At 39.4% G+C, this 22,435-nt stretch overlaps 3 protein-coding genes across 15 annotated transcripts in view; 2 read left to right on the top strand and 1 right to left on the bottom strand.

The window, feature by feature from the left end:
• Positions 1-8,496, top strand: part of LOC135089818 (nuclear pore complex protein Nup93-like) — a 39,513-nt gene extending 31,017 nt beyond the window's left edge. The window contains exons 5-18 of the mRNA XM_063985910.1: positions 942-1,112; positions 1,658-1,797; positions 2,267-2,500; positions 2,652-2,790; positions 3,302-3,400; positions 4,337-4,442; positions 4,736-4,782; positions 5,164-5,308; positions 6,097-6,223; positions 6,623-6,764; positions 6,940-7,032; positions 7,148-7,387; positions 7,593-7,811; positions 8,113-8,496. Of these exons, the coding sequence (XP_063841980.1) occupies positions 942-1,112; positions 1,658-1,797; positions 2,267-2,500; positions 2,652-2,790; positions 3,302-3,400; positions 4,337-4,442; positions 4,736-4,782; positions 5,164-5,308; positions 6,097-6,223; positions 6,623-6,764; positions 6,940-7,032; positions 7,148-7,387; positions 7,593-7,811; positions 8,113-8,223 (2,013 nt within the window). The 3' untranslated portion in view covers positions 8,224-8,496. The remainder of the gene's footprint in view (positions 1-941; positions 1,113-1,657; positions 1,798-2,266; positions 2,501-2,651; positions 2,791-3,301; positions 3,401-4,336; positions 4,443-4,735; positions 4,783-5,163; positions 5,309-6,096; positions 6,224-6,622; positions 6,765-6,939; positions 7,033-7,147; positions 7,388-7,592; positions 7,812-8,112) is intronic.
• A 3,206-nt stretch (positions 8,497-11,702) lies between these two features.
• On the top strand, positions 11,703-20,338 carry LOC135089813 (uncharacterized). Of its 10 annotated transcripts, none has more exons than XM_063985893.1 (11): positions 11,713-12,501; positions 13,040-13,344; positions 14,004-14,055; positions 14,447-14,587; positions 14,820-15,038; positions 15,365-15,578; positions 15,977-16,104; positions 16,370-16,480; positions 16,924-17,081; positions 17,182-17,394; positions 17,602-20,338. In XM_063985893.1, exons 2-11 carry the CDS (start codon positions 13,132-13,134, stop codon positions 18,070-18,072), a joined length of 1,920 nt encoding a protein of 639 aa, XP_063841963.1. In that variant the 5' UTR covers positions 11,713-12,501; positions 13,040-13,131; the 3' UTR covers positions 18,073-20,338. The 10 variants fall into 10 exon arrangements, with proteins under 10 accessions (XP_063841964.1, XP_063841971.1, XP_063841970.1 ...); XM_063985892.1 differs by having other exon boundaries at positions 11,713-12,610; XM_063985901.1 differs by lacking the exon at positions 13,040-13,344 and having other exon boundaries at positions 11,711-12,501; positions 14,447-14,546.
• The window catches only part of LOC135089817 (uncharacterized oxidoreductase YjmC-like), a 23,152-nt gene continuing 17,483 nt past the window's right edge, over positions 16,767-22,435 (bottom strand). For 2 of the 4 annotated variants that reach the window (XR_010261650.1, XR_010261649.1), the window contains exons 14-16: positions 19,726-19,862; positions 17,581-17,979; positions 16,767-17,389 (exon numbers count right to left, since the gene is read on the bottom strand). The gene's annotated coding sequence lies outside the window, so the exon portion shown is untranslated. The remainder of the gene's footprint in view (positions 17,390-17,580; positions 17,980-19,725; positions 19,863-22,435) is intronic. The other 2 variants (XR_010261652.1, XR_010261651.1) reach the window with 2 other exon arrangements.

Below are 22,435 nucleotides of genomic sequence, written 5' to 3'. Positions count from 1 at the left end.
GGATGTAGATTTGATATAGGGTTTCAGATTTTTGGATGCAATATGTAATTGTGCTTTATTTTACCCACAAAGTCAGAGCATTGTCTAGATGGTGCACTTCAGTCATAATCAGCTAGCACTCCCTTGCTCTGTGTTTTGTCTTACCTCTCTATCTCAACTCCTCGGGTCTGCCGATAACCTCCATACAAAACCAAAGAACTGATAGACTTGGCAGATCAAAGGACTTTGGATTGAGGAAAAAGTACCAAACACGGTGGAAGTGAGTGTTTGAATATTGTCTGTTCCTTTGTTTGGCCAGTGACTCTTTCATTAGTCACCTGACTCTTTTATTGTAAATGATATGTGACCAGGTTTATAGATCTTGTCATTGAGTGATACTACAGTAATGTTCATGATTTCTAAGAGTCTGCCCTGCACAGTGTGATAAAGATGAAGGTGATGACATACTGAGGAACTTGTATCCAATGCTCTCAGCTTATCATTATCCTTAAGCCTACGAGAGGACATTCACCCCCTGTCCTGAGAGTAAGGGTCAGGGTATCATTCACATGTTAATGATACTTTATTATCAGTGGCTGGCTGGCTAAGATATTTGGTTGTCAGCTGGTCTGGGTGTGAGTTGATCCTGGCCTGTCTAGGATCCCAAGCTCATACAGTAAGTTCTCAAATAGATGAATGGAAGGGGTTCAGTAATCAGGTTATTAGTACTGATTAGACAAATTTATGGGGATGGGGATGATAGTTGTAAACAAGTAGATATGTTTTGTATAGGGACTATCACACATAGGTGTGATGGCTTCTTCCACCAATTTTTATTTTCTTATGTTCTTATGTTAAATCATATCTTAGCATCAAATACTTGATTTCTTCACCATCATGAGGAGTGAGTAGCATTTAGAGAATGGGAATTAAGTGTTTCATAGCATTCTTTCTCTTCTCAGGACAGTGTGTACGGTGTTTCCCATGTGGGGGGCAGTGGCAGCAGCCTGAGCAGTGAGGAGACAGCCTATGTGCAAGTGGTGCGTCAGTACAATGAGGAGATCCTGCAGGGTGGCATCAGACCCAACCTGGCCGAGGCTTTGGGGGAGGCCGCGTCCACCTTGAATGACCAGGTGATTGTTGATGCTCAGACTGCCTCCCTTTGTGGTACTCAAGGCTGAAAGATGATTTTCTTAGTATGATAATGGTCATGTTTTCATTGTTTGCTGGATAGCCTCTGCTCATATCATATTTAATGAAAATATTTTTCTCTCTCAAGAGGCTTTGTTTAATCCAAATGGCTGAAAATAAAAATAAAATATTATAGATATGTGAAAATTGTAGGTATGATCTGAAGGCTTGAGGACTTGGGAAATGTTACACATAACAGTTTTGTTGCTAAGCTAAGTGACTCTACCTTTTGGAATGATGATGGCATTGTATGTAGATGTTAGGTCTTAAAAATCAGTTATTATAATAGTGTTGCTGTCTTCATATCCACAAATTTAGATTGGCATGCATTTATTAAAAACTGTTTCATTTTATTCCTTGAGAGGCATGTGCTTAAACCAATGCTTCCATATACTAGTGAGTGAGAATTGAAGAGTATTGATTTTCCATACATTCCAAAACTCCCAAGGATGATGCATGTGAGTGAAGTGTTGGTGTTGGTCCACAGAGCATCACAGATTTGTGGGTGCTGGTCAAGTGCTTGAGTGAGGTGCCAGTAAGCATGGTGGGGGAGACATCCAAAGCACGAGTCACATCTGGGGTCCAGAGTGCTGTGGTCAAACAGGCTCGCACCTATCTCGAAAAGTCGTAAGTGTTGGATGTTGGTGTATGCACTGAGGCTATTTTAATCAACTGTGAACTTATGTATATGTGGTGATAACTTAGAGGATTTTTAGATACTCATATAGCTAGATTTAATTCAGATTTTTCCGATGAAATTATTTGCTTTGGTGTATTTCAGAGTTTGACCACTTATGTGCAAGTGATGGTTTTGGTGTTTGAGATTGGATCCTTGTGATTCCTAACACTCTACTTTTGAGCAATAATTTTTGTTCCATCTCCCATTGAGCCATGAGACATTACTTTTCCACCAGAAGCTGACAGGGCTAAGAGGAGGAATGATACATGTGTGAGTGTGTGGTGTCTTGTCTGGGCCACCCCGTGACCCAGATCTGTATACCAGCCTGGTATATAGATAGATAGAGATAGAATGATATACCATATGCTATGAAAACTTGATATGTGAATGTGAAAATGATATTTAACTCATCCACAGGTACACAAGTCACATGAGACACATGGTTTACTCAAACTTGGAGCGTGCACAGCTGGGCGGAGTGCCGGGCCTAGTGCCACTTGTGCGTGCCTACCTGGAGGTTGTGCTGCCTCAACAGGTGACGGCCACGCTGGAGGACGGACAGGCCAGTGGTGCCCCAGTATGGCCGCTCATCTACTACTGCATGAGGGCTGGAGGAAGCAAGGCTGCATGTCAGGCTGCCGCTGAAAATAGGTGATTGGATTGCATTATTGCGTGACACATCCTCCAATTTTGGATGATAAGATAATCCAGTCAGTCCTTGTTGTTAGCATGTTAGCAATCAGTAAGCTTATGTTGAGAGTTAAGAGGGAGATGGATGCAATAATTGTGTGTGGTGTGGCAGCTCACCTCTGGTGGTGGAGGTGGTGGGGGCGCTGGAGCACTACTACAAGAGTGACTCAGGGCGACTTCCGCCAGACCTAGAGAAGAAGCTGAGGACATCCTACAAGCGTGCTGTCAAGAACTCTCCAGATCCCTTCAAGGTGAGACAATGTCCATTTGCATTACTTATTCCAATTTACTTGCAATTTGTCTCCTCCTTCTAATGGCAACTTTTTGTAAACTCCCCAGATCCCTTCAAGGTGTGACTGCCCATTTTTGGTTGCTTTAAAGGAATTTACTCATGATTTGCTCTTTTCCTTGTTTTTCTCCAAATGATCTTTGTTATTGTACAGCATTGAAAGATTTAACCTTTTCAGTACCAAACCATGATGTTAATATGGTTTTGTGTATAAGTAAAGAAACTCATTATGTTTAGGACTATTTTTTTCATACTTAAGGGGTAAAAAATCATCTCCAGTTACTTATCCTCCACAATTATTACTTTATTTATTCCAGATTGACTAGCATTAAGTGACTTCATGAAGCTTGGAAATGGTGTGTGGTAGTGAATGGATTAAATAAAGAAGTGTAATTTTTTGGCACATGCTGAACATAGCAATAGTATGAGTAGAGGACAAATCATTGAAATACCCTTGTTGTTTGTCTCGGCAGCGAGCTGTGTTCTGTTTGGTGAGCCGCTGCGACCCTCATGAAGACCACACAGATATCACCACCACCACTGATGATTACTTGTGGCTCAAGCTGTGTGTGGTGAGTGATGTATTATTGGGCAATTGTTTCTGTCATTATTAGATTTTTTCTTACTTTTTGTGGTAACTGAGGAATTATTCTACATTTATTTGTGTGGTTATTGTCATCACATGATCTGTTTTGTGTTGTGATAGGACTTTTTTTGTTCTTTTGCGTGTTTGTGTGAGTGTAAGTGGGGCACTGGCCAAGGGCAACAAAGTGCATATTAAAGAAAAAGAGCCAAAAATATTAACTAAAACTAGAGAAGTGTCTTGATAATGAAGCATAAGAGTAAAACAAACAAAATGTGTAAGAGCTCAAGACATTTTTGTTTAGATATCTTCTTTTGAATGACTGTAAAAGTAATAATTCAGTTTATATCTTTCATGTAATGTAGCTTTGTCTTCTAGAAGCCCTTCATTAATGTAAAATAAGGCTTTAGCTATCGAGTGTGGTAGGGGAGGGTACTTGTTATGAAGGAGTCTTGTTCCAGACCAAACCGCTCAAGTTGTGCAGCTGGTCCCTATAAAATGAAGGCAGGAGTAGTTTCTCTTCTCCGTTGGGGGCCAAGGGGCTGAGAGTGGTGTGAAGGAGTGTGAATGTCAAAGTTGTATGCCTTGTCTTAACTACCAACTTCTTTAGAGAAGATAACCTTGGTGTATATATGTGTATGTATGTAAGATCATAGTCATCACAAGCCATTGCCTCAAGCCAGGGCCATATATTCAGAAATACTTTGCTCTCTCACCACAACTATTTTCCTAAGTCACAGAGATGATTAGTCAGATTTTCAAGACTGTTAATAATGCAGAAATTCTCTTAATCTATTACCAAATTGTAAAAATATTCTTAAAAACCTGTCACTTCAACTAGAGCCTTTTGAAAGTAGTGGAGGTGCAGGCAGAAATGTTTCAGAATATAGTCCCAAGACTCATGAGACTTCTTCCTTCCCTTCAGGTGGACTGTGACAGCTCCTCCTCTGCCTTGGTATCCAGCACCAGCAGCATACAGCAGGACACTCTTACTCTCATTCAACTTCAAAATCTTCTGTATGAGCAGTATGGTAAGGCTTTTCCCAGAGTTCACCCATGCTGCTGGATTACTGAGTATTGGTAATGTGTGAAGAATAATCCATATCTGAGTATTTGAGTGGGATAGACTCACTATTCAGGTTATTAGTGCTGAGTCATTAGGGAGCTTTATAATAAGATTAGATAGATTTATGGATGTGGAAATACTAGGTAGGTATGTTTCTTTCATGTGTACACTTGCTGGCTTCTTGCCGCTTCCTTTATTTTCTTATGTTCTTATGTTATAACTGTGGTAATATATATGCATGTACCTTTTATTTTCCAGGGGAATCACACTTCAATGCATGGAACCAGCCTCTTCTCTACACCTCTGTAAGTGAATCTGGGAAGTATTCACATTAGTACTGATGAAATATTTAGAGTTTTGATTAGAGAAAACAAAATTTGTTGAGGAAAAGGAGTTGTAGAGTCTTATAGATATATTTATTACATCAGCATCCTCATTGATGATTACTTCTCAGATCTCAGCAATAAAGTATGATAACAATTCATATTAGTGATAGTGTTTGCAGTAAATGAACCAAAAGTTGCTTCTCAAAAGAATGTTGATAATTATTTTCTTTGTTAATTCAATATTCACAAACTTGTAGGATAAGAACTAGATGTAGGAAGAAAATAAGATGCATTAAAACCTTCTAACCCTCTCATTTATACAAGATGACCAGAAATTCAGAGAAATGGTTTGGTTTCCAGATACTCCTACAAACAGGACAATTTGAGGCTGCCATTGAGTTCTTGAGCCGTAAGGAAGCCCTGCGGTGCCATGCAGTGCACATTGCCCTGGCCCTGCATGAGATGAACCTGCTGGTCCTGTCCTCTGAAGTGCACGCCCCCATGTGTATGTGTTTGCTGGGCCAGACTCACCAACTCTGATTGTAGTTGTTTTTAGTCTTAGCTCTACAGGGGGTCCTTGAGTTATGATGGAGTTCTATTCCTACATCATGTTGTAAACCAATTTTTGGCATAGGTTAGAGGCAGCTTAAGTAAGCACCTGCAGTATGCCACTCATCTTTGCTAATGTTATAGTACTGTAGTCATAATATAGAAAAAAAAACAACTACTGTACCTGTAAAAAACACAGAAGGTAATACAGTAAGTAAAAATATTGAAATAAATCAGTAGCAAAAAAAAAAAAAAATTAGCAAAGGGGACAAGCATTACCAGTGTTGTAACCACAAAACAGTAGAAGTCAAGACTGAGGACTCCCTGTATCAAGCTGTGTGAATCAGCCCTGTATAGTGAAGGCAGGAGTACTTTATCTTCTCCATTGTGGGCCAAGGTGCTAGGAGAGTGGTGCAAAGGAATATGAATGTAAAAGTTGTGTACCTTGTCTCAGTTACCTTTCTGGAGGAGACATTCTTTTGTGTATGTATGTATGTATGTATGTTTGTATATATATTGTGTGTGTGCCTGATCTGTAAAGAATGTCAGGGGTTATTAGATAAGAGGTTAAATATTAGAAATAATTACAGTTTGGAACATCAATCAACTAAGACCTAATGTATAAAAGTCATTTGTTTGTTTGGTGTATTACTTTTTATTTATTTATTGGAGGAATTGTTATAAAAGTTTTCAAGGGATTACAATAAGCAAGTTGACAGCATGTAAGTGTTCCTTCTTGTGCAGTGTCAAGGGAGGATGGTGACCCAGAGGGAGTCCGACGCCTTAATCTTACTCGTCTCATCCTCCTCTACACTCGCAAGTTTGAGGTGACGGATCCCTGCGAGGCGCTTCACTACTGCTTCTTCTTAAGGTACAGAGTGAGCCTTGTATGCTTATAGGTCACAGCATTGCCTTTATTGCTTTATAGTCTGATTTCGTAAGGTTTTATTACTGATTAAAAGTCCACAAGGGGCTGTTGGGGCTAAGAGTGTGGATGATGTGTATGTGTATGTGGCGCTTTGTCTGGGCCATCCTGTGTGGGATTGCTGGCTTAGTATGTAGATAGATAGGAAAATGTTAGGAATGTTGCTTTTTCTAGCTGCCGTTGAATGAACATTAAGATATTGAACATAATATCTGTGTGTGTGTGTGTGTGTGTGTGTGTGTGTGTGTGTGTGTGTGTGTGTGTGTGTGTGTGTATGTGTGTGTGTGTGTGTGTGTAATGCAGTATTAAAAATATACCCTCAGTCATCCTACAATTCCTAAACAGGTCACTAAAAGGGAGGAATGGTGAGAATGTATTTTCTGGCTGCATAAGTCAGCTGGTGCTGCAGTCACGGGAGTTTGACTTGCTCCTGGGGCGGCTGGAGCCTGACGCCCGCCGCACTCCAGGCATCATTGACAAGTTCAAGGTGAGCCACTCCTGGTGTAGACATTAGAGTTAATAACATAACCTGCTGTTGAATGAAGACACTTGCTAATGTCTTACACCTCAGAATTCTTCTCAAAGTTTATTTTTGTATTCCATAACAAGAATGAAACCACACATGTGCAGGCATGTTATGTAATGATTGATGTTTACTGCAGGTTGATGTGAGTGAGGTAATACAGATGGTGGCTCAGGACTCAGAGAAGAAGGGGCTCCATGAAGATGCTATTAAGTTATATGATTTAGCTAAGGTAAATAAACACTAGTTGTTGGTTTTGCACCAGATTTTGTGTAAATGAACAATACCATGGGTTTTGAATGCCTTTCCAACATGAAACTGCTACTGATACTTTTCTTTGCAAACAGAATCATGAAAAAGTAGTGTCCCTGCTGAACCAGTTGCTGAGCCAAGTGGTGCATCAGCCTGAGGGCGGCAGTGGGAGTCAGCGCAGCCGTGTGGTGGAGCTTGCCTCTGCTGTGGCTCTGCGCTTCAAGACTCATGGCCACAACACCTTCCCCACCATTGTGGCCACCCTGCACCTCCTCATGGACCTGGCCACCTTCTTCAACTTTTATCACAAAGAAAGATTTATTGATGCTCTTGAGGTGGGTTTGTGCTAATGCCATTTGTTTTTCCTGTCACTTTATTGTTGATTTGTCTTTCGATATAGTGAGTGTCACCTGTGGAAACTAACTTTTTATTTAATATTTTTTTATGTAAGAGGGCACTGGTCAAGGGCAACTAAAAGAGTGAAAAAAAGGCCCACTGAGAGTGCATAACCATAATGTATTTCATTTTGTCATTCCTCAGATCCTGAAGAAGTTGCACATCATTGCCCTGCGGAGGGATGAGGTTGATAGCCGAGTGGCCGGGGTGATAGCTCAAGGAAGTGAGGTGAGAAGTGTGCTGCCACACATCCTCCTGGCTGCCATGACAACAACCTACAAGCTGTATCGATCAAGCCAGCTGCCACAGTCTCCCCAGCCTTCTCTCAATGTGTCTGCAGCATCTGCCCCTACAGCTCCCAAGGTACACTGAATCTCTAAGCATACACAATAATTGTTTTGCTATAATAAGTATGAAGCATATGATAGAAACAGAACAAGTTTAAACTGCACATGAGAATAACCTTTATGTTACTTAATGAGGAGCAATGTGCATCCTGTTTGTTTGTTCAGCCTGAGTGATTCACCTACCCATTATCTCACATGACATCACATTTCCTTAAATGTACTTTGTTCATTTACTGGTGCTTTCATAATAATGATGAAAACAGAACTCTTAGGTTGTTTTCATTAATATCTCACATCTCTTTTCCCCATGTCCCCAGCACCTCCAGGAGCAAGCCCGTGCCATTGTGACCTTTGCTGGCATGATCCCCATGAGACTCCACTCGGATATCAATGCTCGTCTGGTTCAGCTGGAAGCTCTCATCAACTAATTAAGATAAGATACAGACTAAATGACACAAATTATAGAGAACATGTTTTGCTTGTTTTTTATTCTTAACTTGAGTAAGCCATTTTCAAATTAGTGTGAATTGCTATATTTTTTAAACTGACTTTGAAGTTGGTGTATTGTGTAGGAGTTAATGTATTTCCTTCACATTCCTTGTCATGTCAAAAGAGGATTATTATAATTTGTTTTAGAATTTTATATACTTCATGTGGCCTGGAAGAATTTTGTCTTGTCATTAAAAAAAAATAAATTGAAACGAATCATCATTTATTTCATCAGTTGTGTGTGGTAATGAGAGAGAGAGAGAGAGAGAGAGAGAGAGAGAGAGAGAGAGAGGTAATTTCATTCTGGGCCATAACCTGAAGTAAGACAAAGTTAGGTATAGAATATGAATCCTTTAATATATCCTGTGGTAGGTAGTTTGCATTGATAACTTGAGCATCACACTGCATGGGTAATAGTAATAATATAATAATAATAATAATAATAATAATAATAATAATAATAATAATAATAATAATGTATCGCGGTATTTGTCGTGGGTGGCAGTAATAATAATAATAGCTGTAATGTAGGTCACACTAAGCATAAACTGGCATAAGCAGTTTGACTTAGTTATCACTGTTTATTTTGAAGAGATTAGTGTTGTAGATGAAGGGATCAGCGACCTTCCTTACTGGGTCATGAGGGAAGTGAAGCTTCAGTATTTCATTACTAGCATTAATATATCCCTTGTTTCGAATTTCTTCAGGCTTTCGCCTTCAAAGGCCACACTGGTATGTCGAGATTTCGTGTGTGTGTGTGTGTGTGTGTGTGTGTTTCCCTCCAGCCATTGACAACATAAAATCCTTGTTGAATTATCAACAAAATCATGAAAACTCTCAAAAAAAAAAAAAAGCGCATCATTAACCTCAGTAACGGCATCAAAATATGTAAAGAAAAAAAAAAAAAAAAAAAAAAAAAAAAAAAAAAAATATATATATATATATATATATATATATATATATATATATATATATATATATATATATATATATATATATATATATATATATATATATATATATAATGATAATAATAAATAAAAAAAAAAAAACAGTAACTCTTACATTAAATAATAATAATAACCCCATCAGCTTTCACATGAAAAACGACTTTTAACTCAGACACAAAAAAAAAAAAATAAATAAATAAATAAAAATAAATAAATAAATAAATAAGTAAAAAATAGATAAAATAAATTAATAAATTAATAAAATAAATAATAAAAAATGAATAATAAATAAATAAAGTATCTGAAGAGTAACATTGACAGTGAACTTTGGTGGGGAGCATTTTGAAGTCTATAAAGTTAACACAGCAAGTTTTAGGAACGGAGGAAATGGGTGAAAATATTCGTTCTTGGAGCTGTAGTTGTGTGGTGTGGTAATCATCAAGCTCCATTTTAAAAGAAGGGGTTTTAAGGTGGTCGCCATCTGTTAGACGGCAAATGGCTTTTATATTTTATTTTATTTTATTTATTTATTTATTTATTCTTTTACATATCAAGCGAGTGAAAAAAAAAAAAAATTAACTGACGTAATAAACTAAACTAATTTCTTTCCTAATGATATAGACCATTAGGGAATGTATTATTCACCGGACTCTGTTATTTTTTTTAGAAGCCAAAGCGGATATGGTGGTTTCTCAGAAGTCAGAATAAAATGTGGATGGCTGTGTAAACAAATGGCGTGAGCAGGATGCAGATGTTTTAAAATATTAGGATTAAGAATGGTAGCATGAGATTTTCTATTACATGTAATAAAGAAATAATCATACAATCACTGCAAACAGCAATGATTTCCAGATGGAATTTAGTACAATTGTGTGACCAGCAGTGCCATGCCTAAGCTCGGATGTGGTAAGGTGGCCCACGAAGATATGTATCTTTCTTCCAGGGGCCGACAAGAGTGTGAATCGTGTGTGTGTGTGTGTGTTTTGCCCTATCCTGAAACTGCCGCACCTCCACTACTTTTAAAAGGCTCTAATTGAAGCGACACGGATTTAAAAGGGTGTTTTTGTGATTTTGGTGACAGATTGATAATATTTCTACATTATTTAAAGGAGAGACACTAGTAAGGAAATGGCTAGTTATCTCTGTGGCCTTGGAAAATAGTCGAGTTGAGAGAGCAAAGTGTTTCAGAATACAAGCCTTTGTGTGCGCCACGCCGTGCGGAATTGCCTGTTATAAAGATAAATAGGTACGTAGAATTCCGAGTCGTCTCCAGCAGTTTTTCTCACCGTTGCTAACTCTATACAGGGGCCTTATATCTGTCCATGTATGGAGTATGCTTCACAGTATGCTTCACAGGTTCCACTCATACCGCTCTTTTAGACAGGATAAAAAAAAAAAAAAAACTTTTCATCTTATCACCTCTTCTCTGACTGTCTTCTGCCTCTTTCTCATCGCCGCAATGTTGCTTCTCTTGTTATCTTCTACCACTATTTTCATGGCAACTGCTCTTCTGATCTTACTAACTGCATGCCTCCCCTCCTCCCGCGGCCCCTATTCTGTCCACCTCTCTAATGCAAGAGTTAACCAGTATTCTCAGTCATTCATCCCTTTCTCTGGTAAACTCTGGAACTCCCTGCCTGCTTCTGTATTCCCACCTTCTTATGACTTTGAATTCCTTCAAGAGGGAGATTTCAAGACACTTATCCTTCAATTTTTGACTGCTGCTTTGGAACGTATTCGGGGACCGGCATCTTTCTTTCAAGAGGGAGGTTTCAAGACACTCCTGTATTTTTTACTTGCGTTTAGGGGCCGGTACCTCAGTGGGCCTTTTTTTTTTCTCTCTCTCTCTCTAAAGGAAGAAGAAGAAGAAGAAAAAAAAAAAAAATAGGTAGATAGATTTACAATTGTGATCACATAAATATGATACCTGTGGTCACATGTCGCACAACAGCCGTAACTGAGCAAACTACTCGGCAATGACAATTATGGAGCCCAATAAACCAGTTATCTTTTGATCAGCTCTTACATACCAGCGTTATCTTGGAGTACCCAGTATTAAGGATACGGAAAGGATATATATATATATATATATATATATATATATATATATATATATATATATATATATATATATATATATATATATATATATATATATATATATATATATATATATATATTGCACACTCAAACGGAAATCTAATGTGAGTGGGTACAAAGTCGAATAGAAGAATACTTATACACAAAATACAGACTTTCATAATAATATGTCATACTCACCAAGTTACTACGCAGCTATTTAAAGTGCAACGCGAGAGATATTAGGGTCGCGTTTCTGTTTACTATGGAGTGTGTGTGTGTGTGTGTGTATGTGTTGATGAGGTCAGGGAACCCGCGAGGACAACTTGTTTTTGCAGTCTTGTCTGGTCTGAGCGTAAACGTCAGTAACGGAGAGAGAGAGAGAGAGAGAGAGAGAGAGAATGTCAAGCAACAACCGGGAAGTGCCATCGGGCAGTGAATGGCACAGTACGTGAGTGCCAGAAGAAGATTATACTCTGGGTACATTTTTTTTTTGTAAATACTGCGCCACATACATATAGTTAAAAACAGCCTTCATGGTTGGTTTGCACTCAAATCAAAAGGTTATGATGAAATCATTTCTATTCCTCTACCTAAACGATCTTACGAGGTACTTTAATTGAGACCATAAAATTCTAGAGGTTTGTTTGCTTATTGCCAGATTAATAAAGTTGTAATTAAATTATTGCTATTCCACTACGCGGTCAAACCACATACACCGAGGGAAGAAAGAAAAAGTAGAAAAGAAAAGACGGAATATAACGAGTTTGACAATATAATTAATATAGTTAGGCAAGAATGTATGGTTGGGAAGAACACGCAAACAGAAATTGCAGAATGGTAAACGAGTTAATAAAAGGAAGTTGAGTGTTTCGTGTCCGTCGCGGTTTCCTTGGGTCTTAAGAAACCCTGAAATAGTGGAGACTACTGGCTACTGTTTATGACTTGTATGGGTGATCAAAGTAATTTTGGCAGCCAATTACAGCCAGCCAACTTCTCTCAGGGCAGCCAATCCAGGCAATCCATTCACTTCAGTGCTCTGCTGGGAATGACTAGCGAAGGGTCTACTTCGCGCTGGTGGCCACACATATGGTGACAGGAGCTTAAAGTGCCTTCTAAAGATAGAAGTGGCTTTCAGAAAATTAGTGAGATGAGAGGGAAACCAGCAAGGAACTTCACTGTCTACAGGTGAGATAAGAAAGATAAGCATCACATCAGCAGCTAGGGAATCGTAACAAGTTAATCCAACAATACGTAATACAAAAGCTGGTAAATCCCGCGCTTGCAAGCTCCCAAGGTACACTTCCCTTCTCAGTCTGTCAAGTGTTGTGCAGGAAACTTCACTGTGGCGTGGTACAGTTGTATAAGTGGCAGGGCATATGTGACTTAGAGAATAATGAAGTAACATGTTGAGCCGGTCAAGTTGTGGTAAATTTTCGTGAAACAGCATTCCATTTTCATGTACATCCTACTTTACTCTGTGATGGGACATGATGTGAAGAGAAACATGAGGTGCACTGGTGGGTTATTAGTGAGACCGGTTCTGTATCACTGTGTGCTGAAGGAACTGAGGAAACTGAAGTGGTGAAAGTAGCATCCCCTGCAGTGCTGGTGTCAACAAGCTCAGAACGGCAGTGGTGTGGCTGCGATACAAGATGTATTACTGTGTACTAGTAACATTTACCCACTCGGATAACAAGAGTAATGTGACCTGTATATCCTTTAGCAAAAATTCAGTAAGTCACCGGTGTGTGTGACATGAATTGGTTCCACAAGTTGACTTAACTGAAGGATCTTGACACGAGTCAACTCAAGGAGATGGCCTTGAGTGGACCTGCCCCCACCACCACGATCGTGGTGGTGATCCTGCTGGTGTTGGTGGTGTGCTTCTGCCCCAGCATGGAGATGGTACCAGTGCTGTGCAGCAATTTAACCACCACCAAAAACCGATACTGCCACCACAACCAGTCTGGCCTGTGTGGTTTTGAGAATTTGACTGTGTCATGCGCTCACCAGCTGCACCACAGAGAGGTTTGTGGCTTCATGTGCATGTATGCGTAGGTTTCAGTGCATGGCAAATTGTGCAAGAAGCATGTGTAAATATGCCCAATGTGAATAGAATAACATCAAACATTAAGATAACTTAGTTAAATTAAGCACGGTAAATTTCCAGCATTTACCCCTAATTCGCAACCATATTAACATTATGTTGGTTACATACTTTCGCCAATGACATTTCATGCAGCATTTCTGTGCCCACCCTCTAAATGCCTACCATGTGCACTCCTGGTCTAGTAATGTGAAGTGGATGGGCTATTCAAGGTGGATTAAGTCTGCAATAATGCCATGTATGACCATGTATACCTTAATCTTCAAGAAAACCACCACAGCTATGCAGTAGAGGACCAGTTCATTATGCACAGACAAAAAACAAATATCTCTGAAATTTAAATAAGTGATAGAAGTTTTACAGACTCGTTCATGACATACAAAACCACCAGTGATTAGGGGCAAATGCTAGAATGGTGTCATTCCTCACAGGTTAAAATTGCTTGAAAATGCATCTTGTAATGAAGAAAAGACCATAATGAGGGAACTGCTGTTGTCACGGCAATCGTGAAGTAAATTTTATAATGGTTAATATACTAACAAGAATAAGTAACTATTATCTTCCTGCCTTTCTTCTCCAGTTGACATCTGACATGACTACAGCTGAATGTCAGGTAGAAAGGTTTGATGAAGGTAAGTCATTTTATATTTCCTTGGCTCAAACTCCTTATTGAAATTAGTCTCACTTAGATTCAACATTTGTTTAAATGTAACTTGATAATTATCCTGATATTTTCTTGTCCTAATTTTCATTCTTTTTATCTTGACTTATATAGAACTGTTTTGGTCCTAGTGAATTTTTTCTTATAAATTAGAAGAGGTAGAATGTTGAGGTTATAAAGAAGCAAGCTAGAGTGAAGTAGTAACTGTCATCAACAGTCTTCCCTTTACTTTTGAAACACATGGAGGGCATTCATGAACCAAATCTAATGCTTCCCAATAACCTTCTACCCTTCCTTGCATAACTGCACACACATTCCCAGAAGGTATGTGTGAGAGACTTGACATTGTTGTGCTGCTTCAGGCAGTGGGTGTGGATCATTGCGGCCGGCTTACGTCTATGCTCACGAGAAACCACTGGTTGGGCTTCGTTTGTATATGTACAAAACCTGGATGGCAGAGCGGTCAGTGGTAAACTTCACTTTCCCTTCCCCTGACTGGAGGAGTGAGTAAATCAATGCCATTTAACATTTCATAATATGCTCTGAAGAGTTTTCAGTAAATTTTCTCTTATTTTCTTCATAGCAGTAAATATTTCTTAAGAGTTCATAGTCTTTTATTATGACTAAACCTTGTAATTGTGGGGAGTTTTAGTTCATGGTATCTGATAATTTTAGTTTCTCTTTTGTACTAGTTTTTAATTATATGGCATTTATGTTATTCTGTTTCTTTTCTAGACTTAAAATTTCAGTACAAAGTCAACATGAGTCAAGAGAGCAAATGCCGGGATTTCAGTCTCCGTGGTGTAAGCTTGCCCCTTGATGAGACTCTTGTGTATGACTGTGCAATGTTCAAAGTGCCCGGGGATATTGCTAGGGATGGCGAGGTCACAGTTGAGAATGACAGAGGAGAAGGGAGGACGTTCATCTTCAGGATTCCAAGCTACACAAGAATATGTAAGTTTTCTTTATATATTACTGAGGAGAAAAGCCAAATTTCAGCCTCATAGTTGCTGGCTATAGGACAGAGATTTTCTTCTTTCTGTGTTGGATTTTGCTCACTTCCACTCTTGGTGAATGACTGTAATGTAGCATTACACATCACCATCCTCTGATATGATTTTATTCTCCAGTGATTGCTGTCAGTGGAAACAAAATGTGCAGGACAATTATTTAGAATAAGTCTGCTATCTGTTCTTTGTAGAATGACATGAAAGAATGATGCACTAATTAAATGTATTTTACTACATATGTAATGCATTGAAAGAAATGATTATCCACAGATCCAGAGGAAACAAGTCTGTCAGAGTGGCATGTGTTCTTCTACCTTCATCAGGACTTCATTGCAACTTCCTCCCACTTACCAGTCACTGTTCAGTCAGCTGGCCCCTTCCCTGAGGTGTCATACAGAGTGTCAATTGTCAAGTGTTTGGACATTATCAAACCAGACTGTGGCAATTATAGTACACTCAATTCTACTCTGGTTGTTTCTCCTAAGTAAGTTGTGCAACTGTGGATAGATTTCCTTGGTAATGGAGAAACTTGAAATTAAAAGATAGTTTCACATAATCAATACCAGTTTTTCTTTTAAATTGGGGTCAGCAATATCAGGACAGTATTTGCAACATCTAACATAGAAAATGCCATATTGTATTTGAATTAGGAGCTGTAACCTTAATGATTATTGTCACGTTTTGATTTTCTTCCTCGTTTATCTTTTCTTTATTACATTTACATCAAAAGGATGGCAAAGACTCCTACATTTTGTAAGTAGTTAGAATTTTATTGTTCACAAAGTGGAGGTTTGGTACTAACAAATGTTGCATAGTTGCTCAGAAATGAAATTAGTTTCCAGTGATGTGTGTAAATCCTGATTGGCTTTTACCAACTTCCAGGGAGGAAGAATGGACAGTGCATCTTCCAATCTGGAGCAACCCAGGTAGCTATGCTGTCACGGTGCAGATTGAATCAGACAAGTGCCCTCCACACACAGGATGCTACATTGCTGTGTCGCCTAAATTTGGTAAATTTGAGTAATTAATTTCCTTCATTTATACTTCTTCCCTCATGTCTGTTTTGTTATAGTTCTTCACAGATCTCCCTCAGAAAGGATGGTCATGGCAGGATAGTTCCCCACTTTCTGGTGGCCATACTTCTCAAATATCATACATTAACATGTAACTGTTTGGAATCTACAGTGTCAATCCTCAGTATGTTGCTGCTGTTGACTTCAGCCTTCACTTCACATTGATCTGTGATGTATGTAATGATTTCACCAATTTTTGCAGAAATTGAGCCCAGCTTGATAGGCATCTGGATGTCAGTTGCAATGGGTTTCTTTTTGATAGCCTTCCTGACATTTCTACTCATGTTTAACAAGCGCTTGAGGACCAACAGAGGTAAGTATGGCATCAGTGGATCACTGATGTTTGTTTTGTTGTGTGTGCATGTGTGCATGAAAGACACTCAATAAATCCATTGTTTTACAGCCTTACAGGTTTTCCCTTAAGGGGTTGTTTTTCTCAGGTCTGTAACTTTATATAATACAAAAAAGTCTACCTTTCCAAGATAAAGGGCCATTGACCACTTTCTCAGGCAGTCGTGCTCATAATACATAATAGGCCCATTAAGGTGATTGGAGGCACTTGGCATACATTATTCATGATTGTTATTGAGAAAATAAACTAGAGTAACAAATTCTTTATTTTTCTATCAGCTTAAAAATACATGGTTGTGTTTTTCTTCTATCAGCTTACCAATACATGGATGGATTTTTCTTCTAACTGATTTCACAATTGCTTGCTTGCTTCTTATTATTAAGGGTGCTTTTTTCCACCACCAGATACACTGCAGGCCTTGCAGGAAGTCCAACCATCAGTACTTCTTGTTTATATAGCAGAAAACCAGCCATATATGGAATTCATCAACATGTTTGCTGATTTCTTGAAGAACACCTGCCATCTCTTCCCATACTTGGTGGATCGTGATGTGGGGATTGAGGTTAGAGAGATACATTATGTGCAAGTACACTGCTGCAGTTTATTATGCAATATGTACATTTATATGCAATCTGTACTGTACACAAGCAATTTACCCATAGGATCCAAACTGTTGGACAAGAGATCACATCCTCAGAGCTGATAAAGTGCTGTTCATAATACCTGGGAACCCTGATGGTGAGAGCATCACACCTATCAGAAACCAGTGGATAGTTGCTCTTAATTATCTCTCTGGACATCATTTCACCATATGCCAAATATCTCGCAAGGTGGCAGCTGTAACTCTGCCCTCAAGTGGGAGCGTCCCCTCTGAGGTAAGAAGTGTGCAGTTAGAATGTAAGTTTTATTGCCTACATTTTTCTCTCTTAATAGTAAATCTGTGAGATGAAGGATTGAATTATTTCATTCTCATGACAAACCAGTATGATTGCAGATTTCTTATTCTAGATTGGTTTGCTTGTGGATCATTAACTCAAATCAAGACTGCCACTGCTACTTGCCTTTAATGCATCATTCTTCAGATCCTGCACGTCCAGCGCTTTAAACTGGTGGACCAGATTGCTGCGCTGGTGACGTGGCTCCATAGTGGGACGTGGCTGGATAAAATGTTTCTCTGGCAGCCAATGATCTGGTCAGCCAAGGAGAAGGTCAGCTACACGTGGCCTAAAATAAGGTTAGCGGCTCTCAGGGCTTCGGCTACAGCAGTAAAGACCTTAGACCCAAACATGTGTATTTCAATAAAGAATGAAAATATTTACATCTCAAGCACCGCAGATCAGACTCCTGCACTGAGAGAGAACTTCAGCATACATAGTGAAATCTCCACTACAACTGATGGGGATTCTGAGGACAGTGATTCCTCCGTCTTTGATCCAGGCATTCCTTCTCTCAAGAAACTGCTGAGAGGAGAGAAGGATAGTAGTAAGCTGTCTGTAAATAGTGAGCATTCTGAGAAATTATCAGACTGTAGTGATGATGATATATTTACTTGAGTGCTTTATCTAACATTAACTAAACTTCTTGCACAATGAAAATACCTCCATAAACTATATATAAAATTCTTACCCCTAGTATATATGTATTCAAGATTTGTTATGGTAAGAAATATATATATACAGTTGTGATAATTATGTAAAGTTAAATGTACAAATGAGTGCCTTAGAATGTGCAACAGCAATTCATCTTGACTATAGATTTTATGAAATATAAGTGTAGTTGTTGTTAAAATTACATTTCGCACTGTTGAACAAAATGTACAAATGAGTACCTTGACATTTGTAATAGCCATTCACTTATCTGTGTTTTGATGGTCACAGTTGCCATACTATGTTAAAATTCAGCTCATTAATGATGAGAGAGAGGAAATGTGAGTGAGAGTGATATATGAGGGCCTGTGATTTGTAAACATACTGTGAGTCTGTGGAGAGAGAGATTTGTAAACATACTGTGTGTGTGTGTGTGTGTGTGTGTGTGTGTGTGTGTGTGTGTGTGTGTGTGTGTGTGTGTGTGTGTGTGTGTGTGTGTGTGTGTGTGTGTGTGTTTTTCACTGTACAGTCTGCTACTGGTCTCTCTCGAGACAGCCAGCTGTCCCCCCCATGGAAGGAGCTCAGAGCTCATACTGACTAATCTTTGGGTTGGACCAAGACTACTCACATACATCACACTGGGACAACGACTTGACTTACGTCCTGTACCTACTCACTGCTAGGTGAACAGGGGCTACACATGTAAGGAGACACATCCAAATGATCTCTGTCCGAACCTTGGCCCCTCGGTTGCGAGCCAAGTGCATTAACCACTACGCTAGTGGACCGTGAGTGTGTGTGTGTGTGTGTGTGTGTGTGTGTGTGTGTGTGTGTGTGTGTGTGTGTGTGTGTGTGTGTGTGTGTGTGTGTGTGTGTGTGTGTGTGTGTGTGTGTGTGTGTGTGTGTGTGTGGGGGGGGGGGGTAATATATGAGTGGCCATGGTGAGTGAGTGGTTTGTGAACATACTGTGGGTCTATGGGCTGTGGTGAGAGAGAGAGAGAGAGAGAGAGAGAGAGAGACTTGGGGGGGGGGGGTAATATATGAGTGGCCATGGTGAGTGAGTGTGGTTTGTGAACATACTGTGGGTCTATGGGCTGTGGTGAGAGAGAGAGAGAGAGAGAGAGAGAGAGAGAGAGAGAGAGAGAGAGAGAGAGAGAGAGAGAGAGAGAGAGAGAGAGAGAGAGAGAGACTTAAGACATTTTAATTGTTCCCTCAAATGCAGATTGATCCTACTTCCATGATCAATCTGTGTACTTAGTGTTCTTGTATTATTTGTTATTCATTTATAACACAAATACTGAATACTTCAGTAATGATTTCCATTGGGTGCATTTGCTGTAAAATTTCATTTAAGCCTCTTAACTAGTTAAGTTACCAACATACCATGCTTGATTCCCTATGCATCATTTATTAAACTCTTCCCAACAATTTGCTTGCTTTTTGCACCTCTGCATGTAATCAGAAAATCCTTTCTACCCATTATTTGTTAATGCATGCTGAAATTTAATGCATTTCAAACAACATTCCTCTACATACAACTCGATGTTAAGTGACCTTGGTAATCTTGTGGATAATGTTCTAGTCAACTTTGTTTCAAGAAGTTAAGTACTGTGGGCTTACCATGGTAGGAGATACATTTTACTTAAAATGTAGGAAATGTAGGTAAAGTTACAGGCTTGTAACTTCACGATCTTGCAGGAGCACATGGCTAGCTGCTTTTCTCTCAGTGTGTATCCTTCTTGAAATGTGCATCCTTCCTGCAAAGACCAGAGATGTTTTAGGTATGACACTAAATGAAGATGAAAAAATTTTAACTTCATATTATTACTGCCTTAACACAATATATTAATTATTGCTAGAATCCATCATTACATTTGGCAAACATGTTTTGCTTTTGCATTACTAATGCAACTTATAATGTACAGTGTGTGTTGGCATGAGTAAAGACAACACCTTACACTAACCACTCCCTCGGGTTCAGAAGAAATGGTTGTGTCACCTGGCTGGGAAAAATTTTCAGGTTACTTAAAGGTTATGTGATGTAATGACTGTATTCCTCTGTGGGGAGAGTCTAAGAAATACATGGCAAGCACAAAGATTTCCACAAGTACACATGTCATTACTGTACCTGTGTAGCCCCAAAAGTACCTGGGACTCGAAAATGCAAGCTTTGTATAAGTTTTAATTTATGTAAGAATGTCAAAATATGATTAATAAACCTTTATATGAATTCCATACTAACTTAATAAACCTTAATATGTATTCCATACTAACTTTTTAAGCATAATTTCCAACTGGTGATTTCCCATATTGATAAAGAACCAGGGTGAAGAGATTCAATTAAAAATTATTCACATATCTTCATAAGAATACCATATGAACCTTTTAAGCCTAATATGCAAAAGACCAGTTCCTATATCAATAAGAAACCAGCACAAGGAGTCCATTTAAAAAGAGATTTCACACTATGTAACATGGGGCTTCAAGGAGTCCACTTAAAGAGTGACGCCTGTCTGCATGACCATCCATCATTGCCCAACCTGCTTCCTGTTACTCGTCACGTCTCCCCTTGCCTGGTAAGTACACACGACCAGGGATTTCTTTTTAATATGATAATGCTCGAATGCACACCTGGAAAACCAAACCTTACGGTCTCACAGCAAACACATTATGTCACTGAAGGGATAATGTGTTAACCGAGTGAATATATAGCAAAATATATGAATAAGCAATTAATCAAGTGCAATTGGTAGTTTCTCGGTTATAACCATCTCGCTGTGACGGACGTAATTATGTATGATTACATTTATTCTTATAAATATTACCTATACAAGTCCCTGGAGGAAAGGGTGGACGGCCTATACTACATAGTTCTGGCATAATACAGTTGGCCACATACTTCCACAACAAGACCCAACAGCATATATTAGTTTACCCTTGCTCCTTCATTATGAGACTATTCCCTAAGCGAAACCCACTCTAATCCTTAGACCACAAGCAGGTACACGGGCCGACGTGGGACGAGTGTGGCGAGAGAGCACCCTACTCGTATTCCTGACCGTCTTGGAGATACACCCAACATTCTTGACCTTTTCCTGACCTCTAATCCTTCTGCTTATGCTGTCACCCTTTCTTCTCAGTTGGGCTCCTCCGATCACAATCTCATATCCTTATCTTGTCCTATCACTCCAATCCCTCCTCAGGATCCCCCCAAGCGAAGGTGCCTCTGACGTTTTGCCTCTGCTAGTTGGGGGGGCCTGAGGAGGTATTTTGCTGATTTTCCTTGGAATGACTACTGGTTCCGTGTCAGAGACCCGTCTTTGTGTGCTGAGCGCATAACAGAGGTGATAGTGTCTGGCATGGAGGCATACATTCCTCACTCTTTTTCTCGTCCTAAACCTTCTAAACCTTGGTTTAACACAGCTTGTTCTCTTGCAATACTTGATAGAGAGGTGGCCCACAAAAGGTACTTAAGCCTTCCATCACCAGAATCTCATGCACTTTATATTTCTGCCCTGAACCATGTCAAGTCTGTTCTCCAGCTAGCCAAAAACTCCTTCATTAACAGAAAATGTCAAAACCTTTCAAGATCTAACTCCCCTCGTGACTTCTGGCATCTAGCTAAAAATATCTCCAATAACTTTGCTTCTTCTTCTTTCCCTCCTCTACTTCAACCAGATGGCACCACTGCTATCACATCTATTTCTAAAGCTGAACTCTTTGCTCAAACCTTTGCTAAAAACTCTACCTTGGACGATTCTGGGCTTGTTCCTCCCTCTCCTCCACCCTCTGACTACTTCGCTGGCCTAAACCCTCGGAAGGCTTATGGACCTGATGGGGTCCCTCTTATTGTTCTCCGAAACTGTGCCTCCGTGCTTGCACCTTGCCTAGTCAAACTCTTTCAGCTCTGTCTGTCAACATCTACCTTTCCTTCTTGCTGGAATTTGCCTACATTCAACCTGTTCCTAAAAAGGGTGACCGTTCTAATCCCTCAAACTACCGTCCTATTGCTTTAATTTCCTGCCTATCTAAAGTTTTTGAATCTATCCTCAACAGGAAGATTCTTAAACATCTATCACTTCACAACCTTCTATCTGATCGCCAGTATGGGTTCCGTCAAGGCCGCTCTACTGGTGATCTTCTGGCTTTCCTTACTGAGTCTTGGTCATCCTCTTTTAGAGATTTTGGTGAAACTTTTGCTGTTGCCTTGGACATATCAAAAGCTTTTGATAGAGTCTGGCACAAAGCTTTGATTTCCAAACTACCCTCCTACGGTTTCTATCCTTCTCTCTGTAACTTCATTTCGTTTCCTTTCTGACCGCTCTATTGC

This window comes from Scylla paramamosain, chromosome 33, assembly GCF_035594125.1.
Source record: "Scylla paramamosain isolate STU-SP2022 chromosome 33, ASM3559412v1, whole genome shotgun sequence".
Classification (NCBI taxonomy): Eukaryota; Metazoa; Arthropoda; class Malacostraca; order Decapoda; family Portunidae; genus Scylla; species Scylla paramamosain.
Note: the sequence above shows the minus strand (reverse complement) of the source record. Positions and strands in the feature narration are given on the sequence as shown.